Source organism: Mytilus galloprovincialis, chromosome 9, assembly GCF_965363235.1.
Source record: "Mytilus galloprovincialis chromosome 9, xbMytGall1.hap1.1, whole genome shotgun sequence".
Taxonomy (NCBI): Eukaryota; Metazoa; Mollusca; class Bivalvia; order Mytilida; family Mytilidae; genus Mytilus; species Mytilus galloprovincialis.
Window position 1 is genome coordinate 12,854,354 of NC_134846.1, and position 19,754 is coordinate 12,874,107.

Consider the following 19,754-nt stretch of genomic DNA (forward strand, 5'->3'; position numbering starts at 1 on the left):
TTTTTGTTCCTTTTTTGTTGAAGTAATGATCAGTATTAAGTTATAATAAGAAATAAACGCTAGCCTGCAACAAAATTGAGTTTGATTTTCGTGTTTCAAATTAATTATGTTTGTATATTCGTGTAGAATCAAATCGAAACAACGACAATCATGTTATCTTGCATTTTTGTTTGATATTGAAATAATCAAATATTTCGTTAGTCCATGTGTACCCGTATATTATGAAGTACAAACATGTACTAGTATTTTTTTTTTTTTTTTGTATCCGTTTCCATAAATCATATCTTATAAGCGATATACATCAGTAATTATCATATACTTAGACTAGATAAAATATGATTTTTACTGTATGATAATAGCATTAAATTAACGTAAACTCCATATTTTTCGAATTGGTGCTTAGCGGGCTGATATGAAAAGTTTATCACATGCTTCGATTGTTATCATATGCCTTTCCGTAACGTTATCACATGGCATTCCGGTGATACTCGGCAAATTCCGGAAAATACACCTCAATGCTACGTTTTCAGTGAAAAACATTACAAAATAGTGTATAAAACAATTATTTAGATACTGAAAAGTATATTGTGTAAAATAACAACAAAAAAAATAAAAATAAAAAAACAAACAAACAAATTATTAAATAAATGCATTCTTTATAAGTTTCGAACATAATTTAAAAAGTTACTTTGAAAAGGTTGACTTTTCCAAACAGTGTTCATTATGTATATTGTTGTTGTTTTTTTTGGTATGGTCGAGTCGTCCATATTAAAAATGTTTTCTCCTCTGTAGAAAGAATTGATATCGAATGTACTAAATTTGGGTCCGACGTCCGTGAACTTTTCAATCTTTGAACTTCTATTTGGGAACCACGTAAAAGGATCAATTGATGAATCTGTTATTTTTTTCCATTGTTGAAGCATATGATAAAAAGATCATAACATGTCATTTTTCATATCGCATGTATTATCAGCCCTCGGTCAATATCAGCCCTCGAGCCATGCGGCTCTTGGGCTGATATTGAACCTAGGGCTGATAATACATGCGATATGAAAAATGCCATGTAATAATCTGATAATATCCGACAAGCAAAATGATAAGACGACACTCACACAAAAATCCCCCCTCGAAATTAAGATAGGTTTATCTTAACTCCCGCGTGATCATGGTCCTAATTCCTAGAAAATACATTATTACCAGTCGCTTGTAATGAACTATTGTTAGATTGTAACAACAGCATGTGAATGTTGGTCAGTTTCATTTTTTTTTTTTAGAAAACATAGTTTCAGTTTTGTGAAAAAAGCGATAATCAGTAAAATACCAAATATGCCGAACTCCAAGGAAAATTCAAAGTGGAATGTAACTTACATATTTCTGAATAAGTGTAAGCATTTCCCCATGTAAAAAAATGGAGATGAAACTTGGTTATGTAACCAGCTAAAACCTCTCATGTGAATGACATTCACAGATAACCGGAATTTACAATGGAATGCAAGGTGTGTGTTGCTAAATTGTCTTTTGCTTGTTTTTCTTTTTTGCAATGGCATTGTCAGTCCTTAGAGTTCAGTATGGTTGCTAAAACTTTCTTTTTCGTCTTAATAAAAGGCTTAAAAGAGTGAAAGAGTCATGGAATAAACTAATATTTTGTCATAATCAACTAATCAAAGAACTTCTCATAAACTTTTGCAATAAAGCCGTAGGAAAATAATGATAAAGACGTCGCGTACGGTGTTGGTGTTAGTTTTGGTAACGTTAGTTTGACGTTATTTGTCATGCATTGTATAAATAACGTCGTACTTTTTTTCATTTCGTGCAGCTCAATCATACAGCATAATTTATATGAGCGGTTTGCTTGACTTGCTACGTATAGAACCGAAATGCAAAAGCGGCACATATATTTTTATTAGTACAGTTAAATTAAAACAGAAAAATAATATTCATTTACATTAGTATCCCCTTGGAGCAAAGATATCTTCTCTTTCTTTTCTTTTAATTGAAAGAGGATATTTAAAAAAAGTTTAAACCACTGTCTTTTCTGCTGCTTTTTCTTTTAGTTTAAACATATTTATTTATAGTGGATTGGGAACAAGTTATTACAACTTATATTAATCCGTTTCCACTTTGAGGGTGCGAGTGCTTCCTTGTAGCCTTAGCCTGTTCTTTTCGAAATCTAAATCTTTTACGTGCAAGAGATATTGCTCTCTCTTAACCCGGGTCAGTCATTTATCGCCCCCTTCCGACGGACTATCATTGTTTAACAAGACCATCATACTCGCAAATGGTGTCAAGGGCTTATTCTTTTATCCGCTTTTGAAAATTTCCGAATAAAAAATTTATCAGTTGAACCGTCTGTTTCATCGCCTGTATTAAATGTTAAAAGAATCAACCGTTCAAAGCAAATTCAAAATTAACCACAATAAAATTAATTTAATCAAATTTGCCAATTACATAAACAAAAGAAAATTTAATCTAAACTATGAACAAGAAAATAGATGGGCGCTGCCGCGCAGATAATTTTAGCGAACAATTTTAAACTACTAGGAGACATTTTAGCGCAGACATTAGAGCCCATTTTAGCGCAGGATTAATCCGTTCAGCTGTATTTTCGATAGCCCATTTTAGCGAAAACTTTCCTTGTTGAATAATACTAAAACCATGAGCATTAATTTATGCTGGCTTTATATTAAAGTTGTATGTATATATATAGATTCACCTTCCGTGACAAGGTAACACTACGACTATTGAAGTTATATTTTTATATAGCGGATGTGTTCGAGTGGTCTAGAGCGCTGTACATGAGGCTAAGCGATTGGTGCTGTAGTGTATCAAAGGTGTGAGTTCGAATCCCACTGAGGGACGGACAAAAATTTGTCAGTATAAAATCTAACTCTAACACTGTTTGGTGTAATTTTCAGACTTATATATATATATATATATATATATATATATATATATATATATAAAGATATATAAAAATTGTTGAGTTAGATTGCTGACAAATAATAAATACATTGTGTATGAAAATAATAATATAACATCTACACACGCTTAAAAAACACGTGTCTCATGTCTATCTCTAGATTCACCTTCCGTGACAAGGTAACACTACGACTATTGAAGTTATATTTTTTATATAGCGGATGTGGTCGAGTGGTCTAGAGCGCTGGACATGAGGCTAAGCGATTGGTGCTGTAGTGTATCAAAGGTGTGAGTTCGAATCCCGCTGAGGGACGGACAAAAATTTGTCAGTATAAAATCTAACTCTAACACTGTTTGGTATAATTTTCAGACTTATATAAATATTTGCATTAACCTTGTATCTATATCACTCTTAGATCCAGTGGACATGTATATTGTATGGTTTGTCACTTGTTTAGACTTGTTTGTAAAATATACTTATTTCTAGTGACTGTATAATGAAATGAATCATGATCCTATATGATATATAAAAATTGTTGAGTTAGATTGCTGACAAATAATAAATACATTGTGTATGAAAATAATAATATAACATCTACACACGCTTAAAAAACACGTGTCTCATGTCTATCTCTAGATTCACCTTCCGTGACAAGGTAACACTACGACTATTGAAGTTATATTTTTTATATAGCGGATGTGGTCGAGTGGTCTAGAGCGCTGGACATGAGGCTAAGCGATTGGTGCTGTAGTGTATCAAAGGTGTGAGTTCGAATCCCGCTGAGGGACGGACAAAAATTTGTCAGTATAAAATCTAACTCTAACACTGTTTGGTATAATTTTCAGACTTATATAAATATTTGCATTAACCTTGTATCTATATCACTCTTAGATCCAGTGGACATGTATATTGTATGGTTTGTCACTTGTTTAGACTTGTTTGTAAAATATACTTATTTCTAGTGACTGTATAATGAAATGAATCATGATCCTATATGATATATAAAAATTGTTGAGTTAGATTGCTGACAAATAATAAATACATTGTGTATGAAAATAATAATATAACATCTACACACGCTTAAAAAACACGTGTCTCATGTCTATCTCTAGATTCACCTTCCGTGACAAGGTAACACTACGACTATTGAAGTTATATTTTTTATATAGCGGATGTGGTCGAGTGGTCTAGAGCGCTGGACATGAGGCTAAGCGATTTGTGCTGTAGTGTATCAAAGGTGTGAGTTCGAATCCCGCTGAGGGACGGACAAAAATTTGTCAGTATAAAATCTAACTCTAACACTGTTTGGTATAATTTTCAGACTTATATAAATATTTGCATTAACCTTGTATCTATATCACTCTTAGATCCAGTGGACATGTATATTGTATGGTTTGTCACTTGTTTAGACTTGTTTGTAAAATATACTTATTTCTAGTGACTGTATAATGAAATGAATCATGATCCTATATGATATATAAAAATTGTTGAGTTAGATTGCTGACAAATAATAAATACATTGTGTATGAAAATAATAATATAACATCTACACACGCTTAAAAAACACGTGTCTCATGTCTATCTCTAGATTCACCTTCCGTGACAAGGTAACACTACGACTATTGAAGTTATATTTTTTATATAGCGGATGTGGTCGAGTGGTCTAGAGCGCTGGACATGAGGCTAAGCGATTGGTGCTGTAGTGTATCAAAGGTGTGAGTTCGAATCCCGCTGAGGGACGGACAAAAATTTTTCAGTATAAAATCTAACTCTAACACTGTTTGGTATAATTTTCAGACTTATATATATATATATATATATATATATATATATATGTTCACTTTGATTCATCATGGAAATAAAAGTAATTCTTTAGTTGTCACTCAGCTATTTACGTTTTTCTTGATACTATCATCAAATTGCAAACAACAACATAAATAAAAATACAATGTATAGACGAATGTGCACCACAATCTAGATACGATAAAGAGAAAAATCAGTTCCTACTGCAACTTTATGAACAGTATTGTACAGGGGGTATACCCAGAGTCCATTACGTACGTTCTCTGGAATATTAATTCCAGGCTAGAACGGACTTTTAAAATTTGATTTTAAAATTTGAGTGTTATATTTTAATGGACATGATATTTTTTAAATTGTGCTGTCTTGCTTCTATTTAAAAAAAATATTGATCATTAATCATTAATCATAAAAAGGATTAAAGCATTGCTCTAAAATGGGCATTGATAATTTCCATTTTCGCTTGAATTGGTTGAAAATCTTGGGCTAAAATGGGCTTAACTTGCCGCTAAAACGTTAGATTTTTTTCTCTGAAATGTCCTACCAATGCGCTAAAATGTCCTCCGCAGAAACAGATACAGATATTAATTTTAATTAGATTCGATAAAAATCTGTTAAGATATTGTATCAAAAATAAAAAATATATAAAAAAAGTTATGGTTTTGCATGATAAGATATTTGCTACAGAAGTCTTTGAGGGCCATGCAAATTTACTTTTTTTCAATTTGATATAACAAATAAATTGTAATATAACAGATTATCAATTTGATATAACAAATTATGATAATTTGAAATAGAAATTTATAAATTTGATATATCAGATCCCTTTTTCACTGATTGTGCATGGGTTTTCTCTTCTAGATCTCGCGCATGAGTCTTTGTTTTTGATAAAAAGTTTGCAAACAAAATAAATATTGAAACAAATATATAAAGAAAATTTCATTAATCCTTGTATGTGCTCATCGAAATTGGTAAAGAAGCATGCCAGGATGTTCCTAAGTCCCAGAAACACACTATTCATTCTTTTGGATTTGAAAATGTGCAATATAAATTGATCCTTTTTCTATTATAATCGTTCGTTCTAAGACACCAGGTCCCATGTACTGAATAGAGAACTTTCAAACTAGTCCCCCAAACTGCCTCAAATAAAAGATAAAAGGAGAGGGAGAGGGTTTCAGAAACATTAAACCTGTTAAGAATGTTTTGAATAAGCATTCAATGACATATTTGTCGATGGACGTCAGATAAACAATGAATTAATACACAAAAAAATGCCCCAATTTAGGTTACGCAGTTTCAATCATTCTCATTATTATAATTAAATCATACTATTGGTAGAGTAATTCACAATTTGTTATATCAAATTGACAATTTGTTATATCAAATTGACAATTTGTTATTTCTAATTGATAATTTTAATATCAAATTGATAATCTGTTATATCAAATTGATAATTTGTGATACCAAATTGATAATCTGTGATATCAAATTGATAATTTGTTATGTCAAATTGATAATTTGTTATATCGAATTCATAATCTGTTATATCAAATTCACAATTCGTTATACCAAATTGGAAAAAGTTTTAATTAGCATGGCACGTAAAGGCTTCCGATATTTGCGACGTTAGGCACTACATGTCAAGTTTTACAGAATGTAACGTCAAAATAAGTAAAAAAGCATGGTGTGACATTATGACTTGACAAAAGTAGTCGCTGACTGTGTCGTTAATATTTCCAACATGTGATCGAAAATGGGTTAAAAAAAAATCCCAGAACAGTAGATTTTAATGTTATATAATATTTTTTGTGCTATTATAGGTTGCACTTTGTAAATACAGCTGTTTCTCAAAACACGCCTCTTTTGGGGAGTAATTGAATATTCATAGAAAATTCATTTTGTTTACATACTGGTTCCCAGTTATGCTCTCTGTGTTCCATATCGCAGAGACAGAACTTGGGAATGTTACCAGTAAATAAACACGTGCATATTGTTTACATTGAAATCTGTGGTAACCTTTCATTCGAGGTAGGGGTAGTTAAGAAAATTAGTGTACGTTTAAACTCTGAGAAGTTCAGGGCATATAAACGTTGAAAATATGCCGCACAGCCCTATATTTTGACCTTTGAAAAAAATTGTGGTGCATATGAACTTTCAATTCTAGGATAAGATTTTTTTTCAAAACTTCATAGTAAAAGTGGTACAGTTTTAGCCGTAAAAGGAGTTCCTATGGGAAATTGCATTGTCAATATTTACAGAAATGCAACCTATAATTTCAAATTTTCCCCCTCCAAAACTGTATAATATGACTTATCATACTTGTAACAAAAATGCAAAAAACGGCGTTTTGTGACATTTTGACTAGACAAAAACAAAAAGATCGCGTTTATTTTTTTTTCTCAATATTTTCTCTTAAAACTTCGACACAATTTTTTTTCATACACTTAAAAAAAAAGTTTTCACGTTTGAATAAAATTTCATATCGTAGAAAAGACTGCAACTGCCTATTACTTTTCATAAGACACTTAACAAATGCGCCAAAACGTCAGAAAACGGCGAGTGTGACATTTCAACGGATTTAATAAAATGAACAATTTAGGACATAATTCAAACAATACTTACTAATTGAAGACATAGAAAGTTGTATATCTATTGTATAATTTTGAAACAGGAAGGGTGGATATGTAAATTGTGGTTTGGATCTGCAGCATTCGTTCGAATTTTGAAGAGCTCCAAAATATATGCGAGATTTGGGTTTTGTGACAGAAATACAAATTTCAAAAAATCGTTAATTCTGCCACGATCTTTTGAAATGTTGTAACAAAACTTTTTATTTTTTTTTTCTTATTATATACGGAAGAAAAAGATATATCATTTTCGGAATAATCTATTTGAATTACCTTTTAAAATCACTCTTTACTTCACCCCTATCCATATTTTTTTTCTATTTTCGGCTTGGCCACAAAACAAAGTGAACTTTTCGTCCTGGTCAGACGCGTCCAGTTAACGATGACGTCATAAATAAAACATACACCATTAACACCAAAGACTACTCTTGCTAGGAGTACAACTTTTTTTTAATAAGTTTAAAAAATTACAAAAATAACTTCAAAGCAACGCTGATCTTATGTTGCGATGTTACTTGTCTACACGCTCAAAATCAGTGTTATAAGGGATCATTCGAGTAACAAAATAAATAAAAGTATTGATTTTAAAGCATATTCCATTTCTACTTTTAATTACGCACATTTTGATATATACATTTATATAGTTATCAATTCCGAAACTTCTAACAAATGCAATAAAGACGAACTGGAAAGCAAAACCCGTATTATCACCAACACCGTACGCGACGTCATTATCTATTTTGGAGTCTTATAAAGTCTTTGGAATACAAATTTTAGATAGGTCTTTTTGTTCTTTAATTCAGTTGACAGTTTAGCCTGTTCGATTCTATAAACTACACTTTGACACACACATCTTATATAAAGTAATGTATGAAAAAATACTTTTTTTCTTTAAATTCAGTTGACGGTTATCAAACAAAAGTTTCCTATTTTTAAAATTACATGTACTAGTAAATGGTCCGCCGATAAATCTCATTGCACATGAATTTACCCAACTCATGATCAGATAAACTATTGTATTAACAAAATTATTTTTCTGAATTTCTTTTATAGGTTTAGCTAGCTATAAAACCAGGTTTTAATCAATTATTTTCTACATAAGAAAATGCTTGCATTAAGTCAGGAATGTGGCAAGTGTTATCCATTCGTTTGATGTGTTTGAGCTTTTAATTTTGCTTTATTTTTTATTTTTAACTTTTGATTATGGACTTAATGTTTTGAATTTTCCTCGGCATTCGGTATTTTTTTTAATTTTACGTATAGCAAAGAAAAGATTAATATCAATCGTCACAACGACGGATAGAAGGAGAGAAGCGGAGTCACCCGAGGATTGCCGATTGGATTAATATGTGAAATAATCTAACTGGATGATTCATGAGATTATCAAAGTTGTAAAGTTTCTTCTTTACAACATTTGTGAACGTTTCGTCATTGTTATGAACCGCAATGTATGGCAAAAAACAATAAGCGCACGTTAAATTCCTTTAATTGGTAAATTCTACAAAACAACGTTAAATTGATGATCAAATATAAATTCTACAAAACAACGTTAAATTGATGATCAAATATAAATTGCAATAAATGTCCTTTCCTAGATTAAGACACCCCGCAGCAAACTACATACAAACACTACAGAGAAAAGAAACTTTTTTGGCTCCCTGTTGTCAATGTTTTTTTCTGAAAGGTGATAAACCCGTTCGCTCTACCCGAAACTAGATCTGTAGTGCCGTTTAAATGAACGAAATATTACTGCATGCAAGTAGAAACATTCCTGTAAAGGTGGCTTTATTTAGGTTGAGATGTTTTTTGTGCTTTTTGTCTTTTTCTTTTTAACTATAACGGTTAGATGTCCCTTTAATATATCTTTTGTCTCTCTTTTAAATGTGATACATAATAAATTTAAATCCCCTTAATGAAAATATCGCGATAGACTGAAATTTTCTAATTCTCTCAGTCAAGGTTTAGAACGACTTTTGTCATTAAAATATATCAAATACAAATTGTGAATAGGGGTAATAATTGTAGTTGTAACTTTAGAGAATGTGTATTAATTTCTCCTTTGTTCAGCATTCCCGTTTTAATATGTCTGATTGCAGCTTAGCGTTATGTTATAAGATAGCTGTTGAGTTTGAATAAATGCGTGGTTTTAAATAGCCTAATTGTACTCATCTAATGTGTTAACTGGAAGAAAAAAGGAGAAATGAATGTATGGTATTTCTTGTGTATTTTATTTCATCCCTTCGTAAATTTTACGGACGCCATCACGAGTTGGTTGACCGTTATGGAATAACCGTTTCACAAATGATATCGGATATGTTCCTTACGTCGTAACTACAATCCCCTTCCCTTTCATGAATATGACCTACCGAATTGGACTATTTACCGGATTTGTAATGGCATAAGCAACACGACGGGTGAAACATGTGGAGCAGGATCTGCTTACCCTTCCGGAGCACCTGAGATCACCCCTAGTTTTTGGTGGGGTTCGTGTTGTTTATTCTTTAGTTTTCTATGTTGTGTCATGTGTACTATTGTTTTTCTGTTTGTCTTTTTCATTTTTAGCCATAGCGTTGTCAGTTTGTTTTAGATTTATGAGTTTGACTGTCCCTTTGGTATCTTTCGTCCCTCTTTTATGATGACCGGTAAATTTAGCTTTTTGTTACTTATGATATTAAAATGAAAACTAGTTTGCTAACATGTTAACCAGCTCTTGTTACAAATGTGTATATAACTTGCACGCTTAATTACTATCAATTTGAACTTGCTGTTTTTTCAACAACAAAAAAATAACTGTAAGAGTAATATGCACATACTGACATTGAATAAGTAAGTCAAAGAAATGAATTCGCGTAATAAGACGGTCAAAGAACAGCACCATTTCAATGTGTCCAATAGATTTAAGACCTAAACACATCAAGGTGTTTTCCTATTGACACTATTCTATAAATAAATAGCGAATACAAAAATGTCCCTGCTTCTTTGTTAAGTTTTGTTTAATATTGAAAAGAAACTATGTGTGTACATATGTATTTAAATCAAGTTCAATCCAAATTATTTTAATTGGAAATTTTTCCAATTTAGTCCACAGTACAATTTTGTTTAACACGAAATAACAGTTATTTCGGTGCTCATTTGAACATTTTTCTGTATATCTGACAATCAAATAGAACAAACTAGGGTGTAATCAACTGAAATTTTAGCAATTACTCTGTATTATTCTGTAATTTGTGACACGGACATCCGACGGGTGGGAGAGAAAACTCAGTGCAAAAGTATGACCAGTGGTTTGAATACAAAAAGATCATTATCTATTCAATACGAACCTGGATTTAAAAAAGTGACATCACATTTTTCTTTTGAACCCTTTCAACTAATCAGATCCAAATCTGATCAAAAATACAAATTGACGAAATAGCGTTTCGAAAAAGAGGCTTAGATACTTTTGGGCCTAAAAGCACAACTCAAAACGAAACCATGCAAATTGAATACTATTTGGACCTGGGTTGCTGCGTGCAATTGATTAAGGCAACATGTATACTGAGGATTAGGTGTATGAATTTTTCTTAGTAAGATTATGAGGCAAAGTGGTATATAGGGTAGAAAACCAAGACATTGACCAGATTCGACATCACAAATATATAAGCATGCAATTTATCAAGTACTTCCAACGAATTTTGACACTATTTTCAAAGGCCTAATTTGAACTTTTTATTACCAGCTTCTTGATTCAAATTGTACCAAGTGTAGTACTTAGTAAGAAGAATATATATTTTAGTAAAATTACATGTATGCAGAAAATTGCTGATTGAAAAGAGGAAGTATAATAAAAGAGGGGCGAAAGGAACTAAACTGATAATCAAAATAACCATTTAAAAAAGGACCTGATAATGTCATGGATAAAACACAACAAAAAGACAAACAATAGTATTCCATGACGAAACCCAACAAAATATCTAAGAGTGATCTAATAACTTAAAGGTACTTTAGAGGAGTAAGAGTGATCTAATAAGGTACTTTAGAGGGATAAGAGTGATCTAATAAGGTACTTAAGAGGGGCAAGAGTGATCTAATAAGGTACTTAAGAGGGGCAAGAGTGATCTAATAAGGTGCTTTAGAGGGGTAAGAGTGATCTAATAAGGTACTTTAGAGGGATAAGAGTGATCTAATAAGGTGTTTTAGAGGGGTAAGAGTGATCTAATAAGGTGCTTTAGAGGGGTAAGAGTGATCTAATAAGGTGCTTTAGAGGGGTAAGAGTGATCTAAATAAGGTGCTTTAGAGGGGTAAGAGTGATCTAATAAGGTGCTTTAGAGGGGTAAGAGTGATCTAATAAGGTACTTTAGAGGGATAAGAGTGATCTAATAAGGTGTTTTAGAGGGGTAAGAGTGATCTAATAAGGTGCTTTAGAGGGGTAAGAGTGATCTAATAAGGTGCTTAAGAAGGGTAAGAGTGATCTAATAAGGTGCTTTAGAGGGGTAAGAGTGATCTAATAAGGTGCTTAAGAAGGGTAAGAGTGATCTAAATAAGGTACTTTTGAGAGGTATGCAGATCCTGTTCCACGTGTGGCAGCCCTTGTGTTGTTGCTCATGTGAGTATATACCCAGTGATATTATGTGATATCCTGTATGTCAGATTAGATTAAAGGAACTGGGGATGTATTTTGGTAACAATTGTAACATATCTGTCGTCATCTGTAAAACAGATATTCCATAAGGATCAACCAACTTGTGAAGGTGTCCATAAAATTATCAAAAGGGTGATTTAAACTTCAACACTTCAAGTTTTTGATTTATAAGCTCCCTTGTAAGCCGCAACCTTCTATGAAGAAACTTTTGATAGAAAATCATGTCATATAATCTTGCCATTGACATTCCAGAAATATCAAAATTCTTCAACTATGTTGGTTCTATTGACACATGAAAAGGATACTAGTACATGTAGTAAAATATGAACATTTAGTCATAGTTTTTCATGTGTCTTCAACTTCTTGCATTTTGTGCAAACATAGGCTAAATTGGCCTCATTTTGAGATTGTGTCATTATTCTTAGATATGATCAAATTCTTTACAGAAAAAGATATTTTGTTTTCAGAAATATTTTACAAGGATTCAAATATGTGTAAGTTTAAATATCTTGTTTGGGTATGTCCAGGCATCATATCTGTGTTGACCAAAAACTTCATCTATGAAAGGGTCATTTCATGTCACTTATAACATGTCCAGTTTTACCTGTTTATAATGAGGCGGGGCAATAGGGGGTCCGTTAACATGTTAACAACATCTCGATTTTGGCAAAAATGCTGATAACATTTAATAAAGTGGGTTGAAAACAGTTAACAGCTTAAATTGATCTCAGATAACAGTTAACAACATCTTGAAAAGGGCCATAAGAGGTTAACATAAAAAGGTATTGCCCCCCTTCTATAATGGTTAAGTGACATCACAAGTTATTTATTGCACTAATTTGTATTAGTTTTTATTCATCAATGAATTTTAAGTTAAAATTATCTTTGAAGGCTAGAACTATTTTAATTCTATTGTGTTATTTCAGGGCCAAAAAAAAGCTTTTTTCATACATGCTCCTTTATGGTAAAGTTACCAGAAGGAAGCTGTTCGTCTGAGCTTTATCAATGAATTCCTTACAATGGACTATTTGCTTTTCAACTGTGTGGTACCCAGGCAGAAAGCAATTTAATATCATATTCCTTCTATCATACTATTTTGTTTTTATACTGTTATTTAATATTAAGGGTAATATTTAGATTTCAGTTTTTTGTGTTGTCTTTCAATTTTCTTCAATCAATATTTGAAGTTAATAATGAAGAAGAAACAAAACAACTTGTGATGTATTCAATAATTTTGATATAACTACACTCCTCCCTCATAATAATAGTAGAATATTAGTATCTTACATTTGAACAGTATACAAAGTGTGACAAAGTTTTTTTAAACAGTCATCTATACTATTAAACGAGAAGACCTCATTTTGGGTGTCGCTTCTCTTCTTTCCACAATAAATTAATCAACACGCCTCTGTGTCCTATAGGTACAGTGCATAGTCGCATTTGTCATCCATTCATATGATTATTCAGATTGAGTTATTTTGGGAGAAAAACGAGAAAAAGGGCATCCGGATATTGTCCCGTCATTGGACAAAATTTTAAGTCAGATTATACTTCCGGTTTGCGTTTTTCTGTATACTTTGAACATACATATACTACGAATAAAGTCTATTTTCAGAATTCTATCTGCTATCATTTTCAAGTTTACTATCCACGGTGGTCACAGAGTTTATTAAATAGAGAGGGTCTGTATACTATATCAATGACCACCATGGATCGATTAGAAAACTTAGAATTGAAAGTAAATACACTTTATTTATATATAGATACAGATAAGCGCTAAAATTATTCATGTGCACTTTTGATACCTTTTCTGAAATTCTCCAGTCATTAAATCTTTTACAAAATTCATTGATTACAAAAAAAAGAAGATGTGGTATGATTGCCATGTTGACAACTCTCCACAAGAGACCAAAATGACACAGAAATTAACAACTATAGGTCATCGTACGGCCTTCAACAACGAGCAAAGACCATACCGCATACTCAGCTTTAAAAGGCACCGAAATGACAATGTAAAACAATTCAAACGAGAAAACTAGCGGCCTTATTTATGTACAAAAAATGAACGAAAAACAAATATGTAACACATAAACAAACGACAACCACTGAATTACAGGCTCGATCCTTACTTAAATGTTCATAACATACTAAATGTATATTCATATTGAAATTGATAGAAAACCACAAATTGGGAATTTTGGAAATAAAGGAGGAGGGATTAAAAAAAAACATTTTCCTGTCCCCAATAACCTATGATTTATGATACTTTTGCTGAAATTCTCCAGTCATTCAATATTTCACAAAATTCTTCAAACAACACTTTACATACTTTAAACTACGCTCTGAATGCCCGCGATTTCGCGGGTGTGTTCTAGTACAAATTAAAATAGGACAGAATTTATTTGTTTAGTCTTTAGTTTCTATGTTGTGTTTTTATACTGTCTTCTGGTCATTTTTCGTTTTTTGTCATGAGGGTCTGGATGGGGGGGGGGGGGGGGGGGGGGGTCTGTTATTCTGTAAACATTTAATTTTCACCCCTTTTTTCTCTAATCTTCAAAAAATTAACCCCTTTTTTCTCTGATCTTCTATTTTTTGGCCCATTATTCTCTAATCTTAATTTTTTAAGGGCATTATTCTTTAATCATGTAACGCCATCCAAACCCTCTGTCACATTGGCATTGCCAGTTTGTTTTTGACTTACAATGCATGAATTTGATTATCCTTTTGGAATCTTTCGCCTCTCTATTTTTTGGTATTTTAAATTGCTACTGGTTTGGATACTATTAATGTCTTCCAATTGTGACACAGTTCAATGACTAAAGACACATACTTTAATATAGAATACCCCCTGATACCTGTCACCCCTGTTTTAAGGGCCATAACTCCTTGACAGCACAAGGGATATTGTCAGAAGAAAACAAGACACACAATTAAATTGTTCAATTATTCAGAAATCATTACTACTGCAAACAAGAAAGGTGAACTTGTCCTCTATTTTGTCAAGAAACGAAATATGAGAAGTGAAATTTTTTTTTTACCCATAAATAGTTCGGTAACATCCATCAACCTGAATATTCACTTTATACTATCTCAAATCTGATCTAGTTTTTTCATTCAAAAAACATGGTTAGAAAAAATAAATAAATCAAAAACATACTTTATTTCTATCATTATTTACAGTACAATATACAGTAAAACTATTTACAACATATGAATACAATTGTCAAAATAAGTTATTGCCCCTTGATGAGTTCCTGCACTGATCAGAATGCATTGTTTACATTTTCAACAGCTTTCTGGCAAAGAGGATCAAGCTCTCCATCACTTCCTAAAAAATAAATGAGAAAATGTCTATAATCATAAATTCGTAGGAAAAGAGGATATCTTTTTTTCAGTAAAAATATTTTACATCAAGAATTTTTACCAAAATTGACAGAGAAATTATGGGTAGTTTGTTGAATATATGTAATCCATAATTGTATGTTACCAATGTTTATTGCAATCAATTTTGGAAACACGGGAATTGATTTATTGTGTTTTGCTCATCAGAGCATCCTTAAAATATAGTTTTTGGGTTTTTATGCCCCACCTACGATAGTAGAGGGGCATTATGTTTTCTGGTCTGTGCGTCCGTCCGTCCGTTCGTACAGGTTAAAGTTTTTGGTCAAGGTAGTTTTTGATGAAGTTGAAGTCCAATCAACTTCAAACTTAGTACACATGTTCCCTATGATATGATCTTTCTAATTTAATTGCCAAATTAGAGTTTTGACCCCAATTTCACAGTCTACTGAACATAGAAAATGATAATGCGAGTGGGGCATCCGTGTACTATGGACACATTCTTGTTTTAAATTTATTTTTGAAATATTTTGACAATCTTAAAATATTTTCACAGGTTGTTAAGAAACCAACAGCCAATAAATTAAATTATTCCATATTGATTAAATTTTAGTAGGTTTTTCTATATGAATCGGATTTTGAATAAATAAGCAAATTCACCTGTGGAAAAAAGTACATTTACTGCGCAAAACGCCCCATGCTTTTACGTGCATAATTTTGCTAAAAAACGTTTGATGTACATTTGATTTTGGTAAATACATTTTAATTGACATTAATACAAACATTTCTCTCGTAATATGGAATAAAACAATTACTGTCTTTTGTTTCGGTAAATATGTGGTTTAATTAATGACTTTTGAAAAACTACATATTTTCCTCGATCACCAAAAGACAGTAATTGCATAATTATTCTTTTAAAATACCAATAAAATCAAAATATGACATGACATACATAATGTATCGTTTATTCCAAACAAAAATGTCAAACTTTTAAAGTGAAATTGAAAGATCAATTTGATCCATAAATATTGTATGCAAATTCCTAAATTTTATCCGGAGATATTTACCATATTCTAAATCTTGAATTTTACAATCAAAAACTTTTTCTCCATTGACCCATATTTCTACTTTGTTCCAGTCATCAATCTCCTCAAGTTCTACAGTGTGTCCTTCTTTATGTAACATAGCTGTAATAGAAAGTAAACACTCATGTTGCATTGCTTTATTTTACATAAATTTAGAAATACAAATCAATAATCTAATATTGTAGGATTTCTTTTAAAAAAACGACTGATTCTACATGTACATCCTTTTCAATTTCATGACGCATTAGTATTTCTTCTTCACTGCACAATAATTTTGAAACTTGTATATCATGTCACAAAAAGCTGGATCTTGTCTACAGTAGGAAAGAAATTATGATAAAATTTTATCAAACCCCACAGCTTAAGTGCCAGTCTGTCTTAGAATCAGGCAGTGGTGAAAACATGACCAAAAAAACCCATCCAATTTGACATTGATTTCAGTTCATTAAATGTGGTTATGCACAAAAATAACATTCACTTCCATTTTCTGTTCTGGTAATAGAAAATACAATTTGGTTAAAATGCACTAGACATTAACGAATAAGGGGAGATAACTCTGTAATTTGCTATCATTCTAACCAATTTTCTAACCAAGTTATTTGATATTACCAGACACACACAAACGAAAGACTAATACTTTTTAACTCAGGATGGTGGTTAGTGTGAAATAGCATGATAAGCTCGGTGGGATTTTTCTAATCATGTTTTAATTTTTACCTTAATTGCCTGATTGTTACAAAGACTGGCACTGAATATGCTCTTGAGCTATTACATTAAGATTATTTGAAAGGTTTCATCAATATACATACTATTATTACTTTAAATTTATGTACATGTAAACAGGAGCACACAAATTTTTACAACAAAAATTGATAATAAGATACGTGTATACTGAAATGGACACTTTAGATTATTTTTTCTCTAAATTATTTTTTGAAATTAATTGCAGGATTGAATTATACATCATTTAGGGGAGTTAACTCAATTTAACTCAGATGAAACAAAAAAATAAATTTAAATATTGCGGTATAAATCAGAATCATTAATTTTTTTGTAAATCTAACAGCTTTTTCCCAGTAGACCATAAGTACTCATAAAACAATACATGTACCTTCATCACTTAAAATCACAATTCACATTGATTCATAACTAGTGGTTCACTCTAGATTAACAAGAGCAATTCTAAAAGAATCATGCTGCACTCCTAACTTACCTTGTAAGCCTTCAAGTCTTGATGTTCTATAATCAACATTTCCACATGCTTCATATGGACCATGGGCTACAAGAACTTGTGCATTTGGTGGCATTTTCTTTCTGTATAATGAATAAAACATTTTTTTAATTTATACGATAAACTACATGTATAATATTCAAATCAGAAAGGTGTAAAAAAAAATTATCAGTGAGAATAAATCTCAAATCAAAAGATTTTAATTTAATAGTACATGTATATAGATATAGAAAGATGTGGTATGAGTGCCAATGAGACATTACTCTCCATCCAAATAACAATTTATAAAAGTAAACCATGATAGGTCAAGGTACAGTCTTCAACACGGAGCTTTGGCTCACGCCGAACAGCAAGCTATAAAGGACCCCAAAAATTAACTAGTGTAAAACCATACAAACGGGAAAACCAATATGGTCTAATCTATATAAAAAAATGAGAAACACTTATGAACCACATCGGATATCAACAAAAGACAACTACTGAATGACTGATGAAAATTCTTTCATTTGTGTTACATTTTTTTGTACTACATTTTTTGATTGAGTTACATGTAAGCCATTCCAATAGATATTTTAAAATGTGTCTTTCTATTTTTTTGTTGATATGGTTCATAAGTGTTTTTTGTTTTTTATATAGATTAGACGGTTGGTTTTCCTGTTTGAATGGTGTAATATTAAATGATATATATATGTTTATATATTACACTGGTAATTTTTTTGGGCCCTTTATAGCTTGCTGTTTGGTATGAGCCATGCAAGGCTCCGTGTTGAAGACTGTACTACCTTGACCTATGATGGTTTAATTTTATATATTGTGACTTGGATGGAGAATTGTCTCATTGGCACTCACAATTGAAGGTGGAATAACTAAGGCAACATTCAATTTAAACTCTTAAAGCCAGAGAAGCAAAGCAATGAGGCCAGAAGTCCAAATAATTATGACGTCTTGGAAGGCTATTTTAAATTTTTGCTTTGACGCCCTCCTGCATCAATTAAAGGCGTCAAAGAAAAAAAGTATAATAGCCTTTCAAGATTTTATAATTATTTGGACTATATATATATGAGGCCAGGAACTTTATCACAGAAAAAATACAAGCATTGAAACAAGTTCACAAAACACTATATAAAAATACAAAACTGAGCAATTACATGGGATAGAAACATATTCCACTAGTAGCACACGTTGTGTTACTCATGCATGGTGAGTATAAATTTAGATAATGAAAATATTGGAGTAAAAAATAATGTTGTGACCATTCCGTATTCGTATTCCTGGTGAAAGATAAGCTGTAGCTCTTTAAAATACAGATATCTCTCAGTATCTTAGGTAGATTTTATATACTATGTAATGAAAGTAAGTAATTAACCTTTTCTAGTTGTATTATATCTGAGTTTTTTGGCGTCATGTATCCAGGAAGTGTGTATTTATTTATTTGATCTTAGTCTTAGAAACGCTTAATTTTACTAACTCGCCCCATAGGTATTCGGTCCTATTTGTAAAAGCTGATTACGAATAAGCGTAAAATACCAATAATGAGGTACACGCTAGAACAGTTATATTTTAATGTAAGCATACTATATTAGAACTAATACATATTCACTGAAATGATTGTTGTGTCAATTACAAGAACAAGAATGGACCGAAGTTGAGACAAATATGGGGGAGTCGACCCGAAACCAACTCGGACCCAAACTCCATATTCAAATTATTGTACTGCAATTTTGTTAAATTGGCAAAGTGATTATTTATTTCAATTAATTTACATAAATGATTATTTGAAGAAAAAAACATATTTCAGATATCTAAAGTATATTCTTGGTGTAAGTAAAAAAAAGCCTCAAATTTGGCAGTGTTATCAGAGGTTGCAAGAGTTTTCTCTTTATTTTTCTGTCATTAAATCTATGGTAAAATATGTACACAGGCTTAAAAAATTGGGCGATAGGTTACTTGATGATGCCTATGTTTGTAAGAAAAGTTACAAATATTAATTGTTGGTATCCATCTATGGGACTTATGTTCTTCAATCCGGCCATCCATGTACAAAATTTGAGTACAAAGCTCAATTAATTAATTAAATTTGTAAAATGTAAAATTTGTAACACTGAGTCTTAAAACATTTTGGGTGGTCAAA

The 19,754-nt window shown here is 31.5% G+C and overlaps 1 protein-coding gene across 1 annotated transcript; it reads right to left on the reverse strand.

The window, feature by feature from the left end:
• Positions 1-15,109: 15,109 nt before the first annotated feature.
• Positions 15,110-19,077, reverse strand: LOC143044437 (UPF0728 protein-like). Its single transcript, XM_076216452.1, has 4 exons — positions 18,990-19,077; positions 17,606-17,706; positions 16,375-16,494; positions 15,110-15,296 (listed from the first exon to the last, which is right to left on the reverse strand). The coding sequence occupies exons 2-4, from the start codon at positions 17,697-17,699 to the stop codon at positions 15,232-15,234; spliced, it is 279 nt and encodes a 92-aa protein (XP_076072567.1). The 5' UTR covers positions 17,700-17,706; positions 18,990-19,077; the 3' UTR covers positions 15,110-15,231.
• Between the last annotated feature and the right edge of the window lie 677 nt (positions 19,078-19,754).

What these genes read in the sequence shown, in the direction of transcription:
- LOC143044437 (XM_076216452.1), bottom strand. Translation starts at nt 17,699, where the DNA reads ATGCCACCAAATGCACAAGTTCTTGTAGCCCATGGTCCATATGAAGCA. An exon ending in AAGACTTGAAGGCTTACAAG is followed by an intron (nt 16,495 to 17,605) that starts GTAAGTTAGGAG and finishes TTTCTATTACAG; the next exon opens with CTATGTTACATAAAGAAGGA. An exon ending in AATTCAAGATTTAGAATATG is followed by an intron (nt 15,297 to 16,374) that starts GTAAATATCTCC and finishes TTTATTTTTTAG; the next exon opens with GAAGTGATGGAGAGCTTGAT.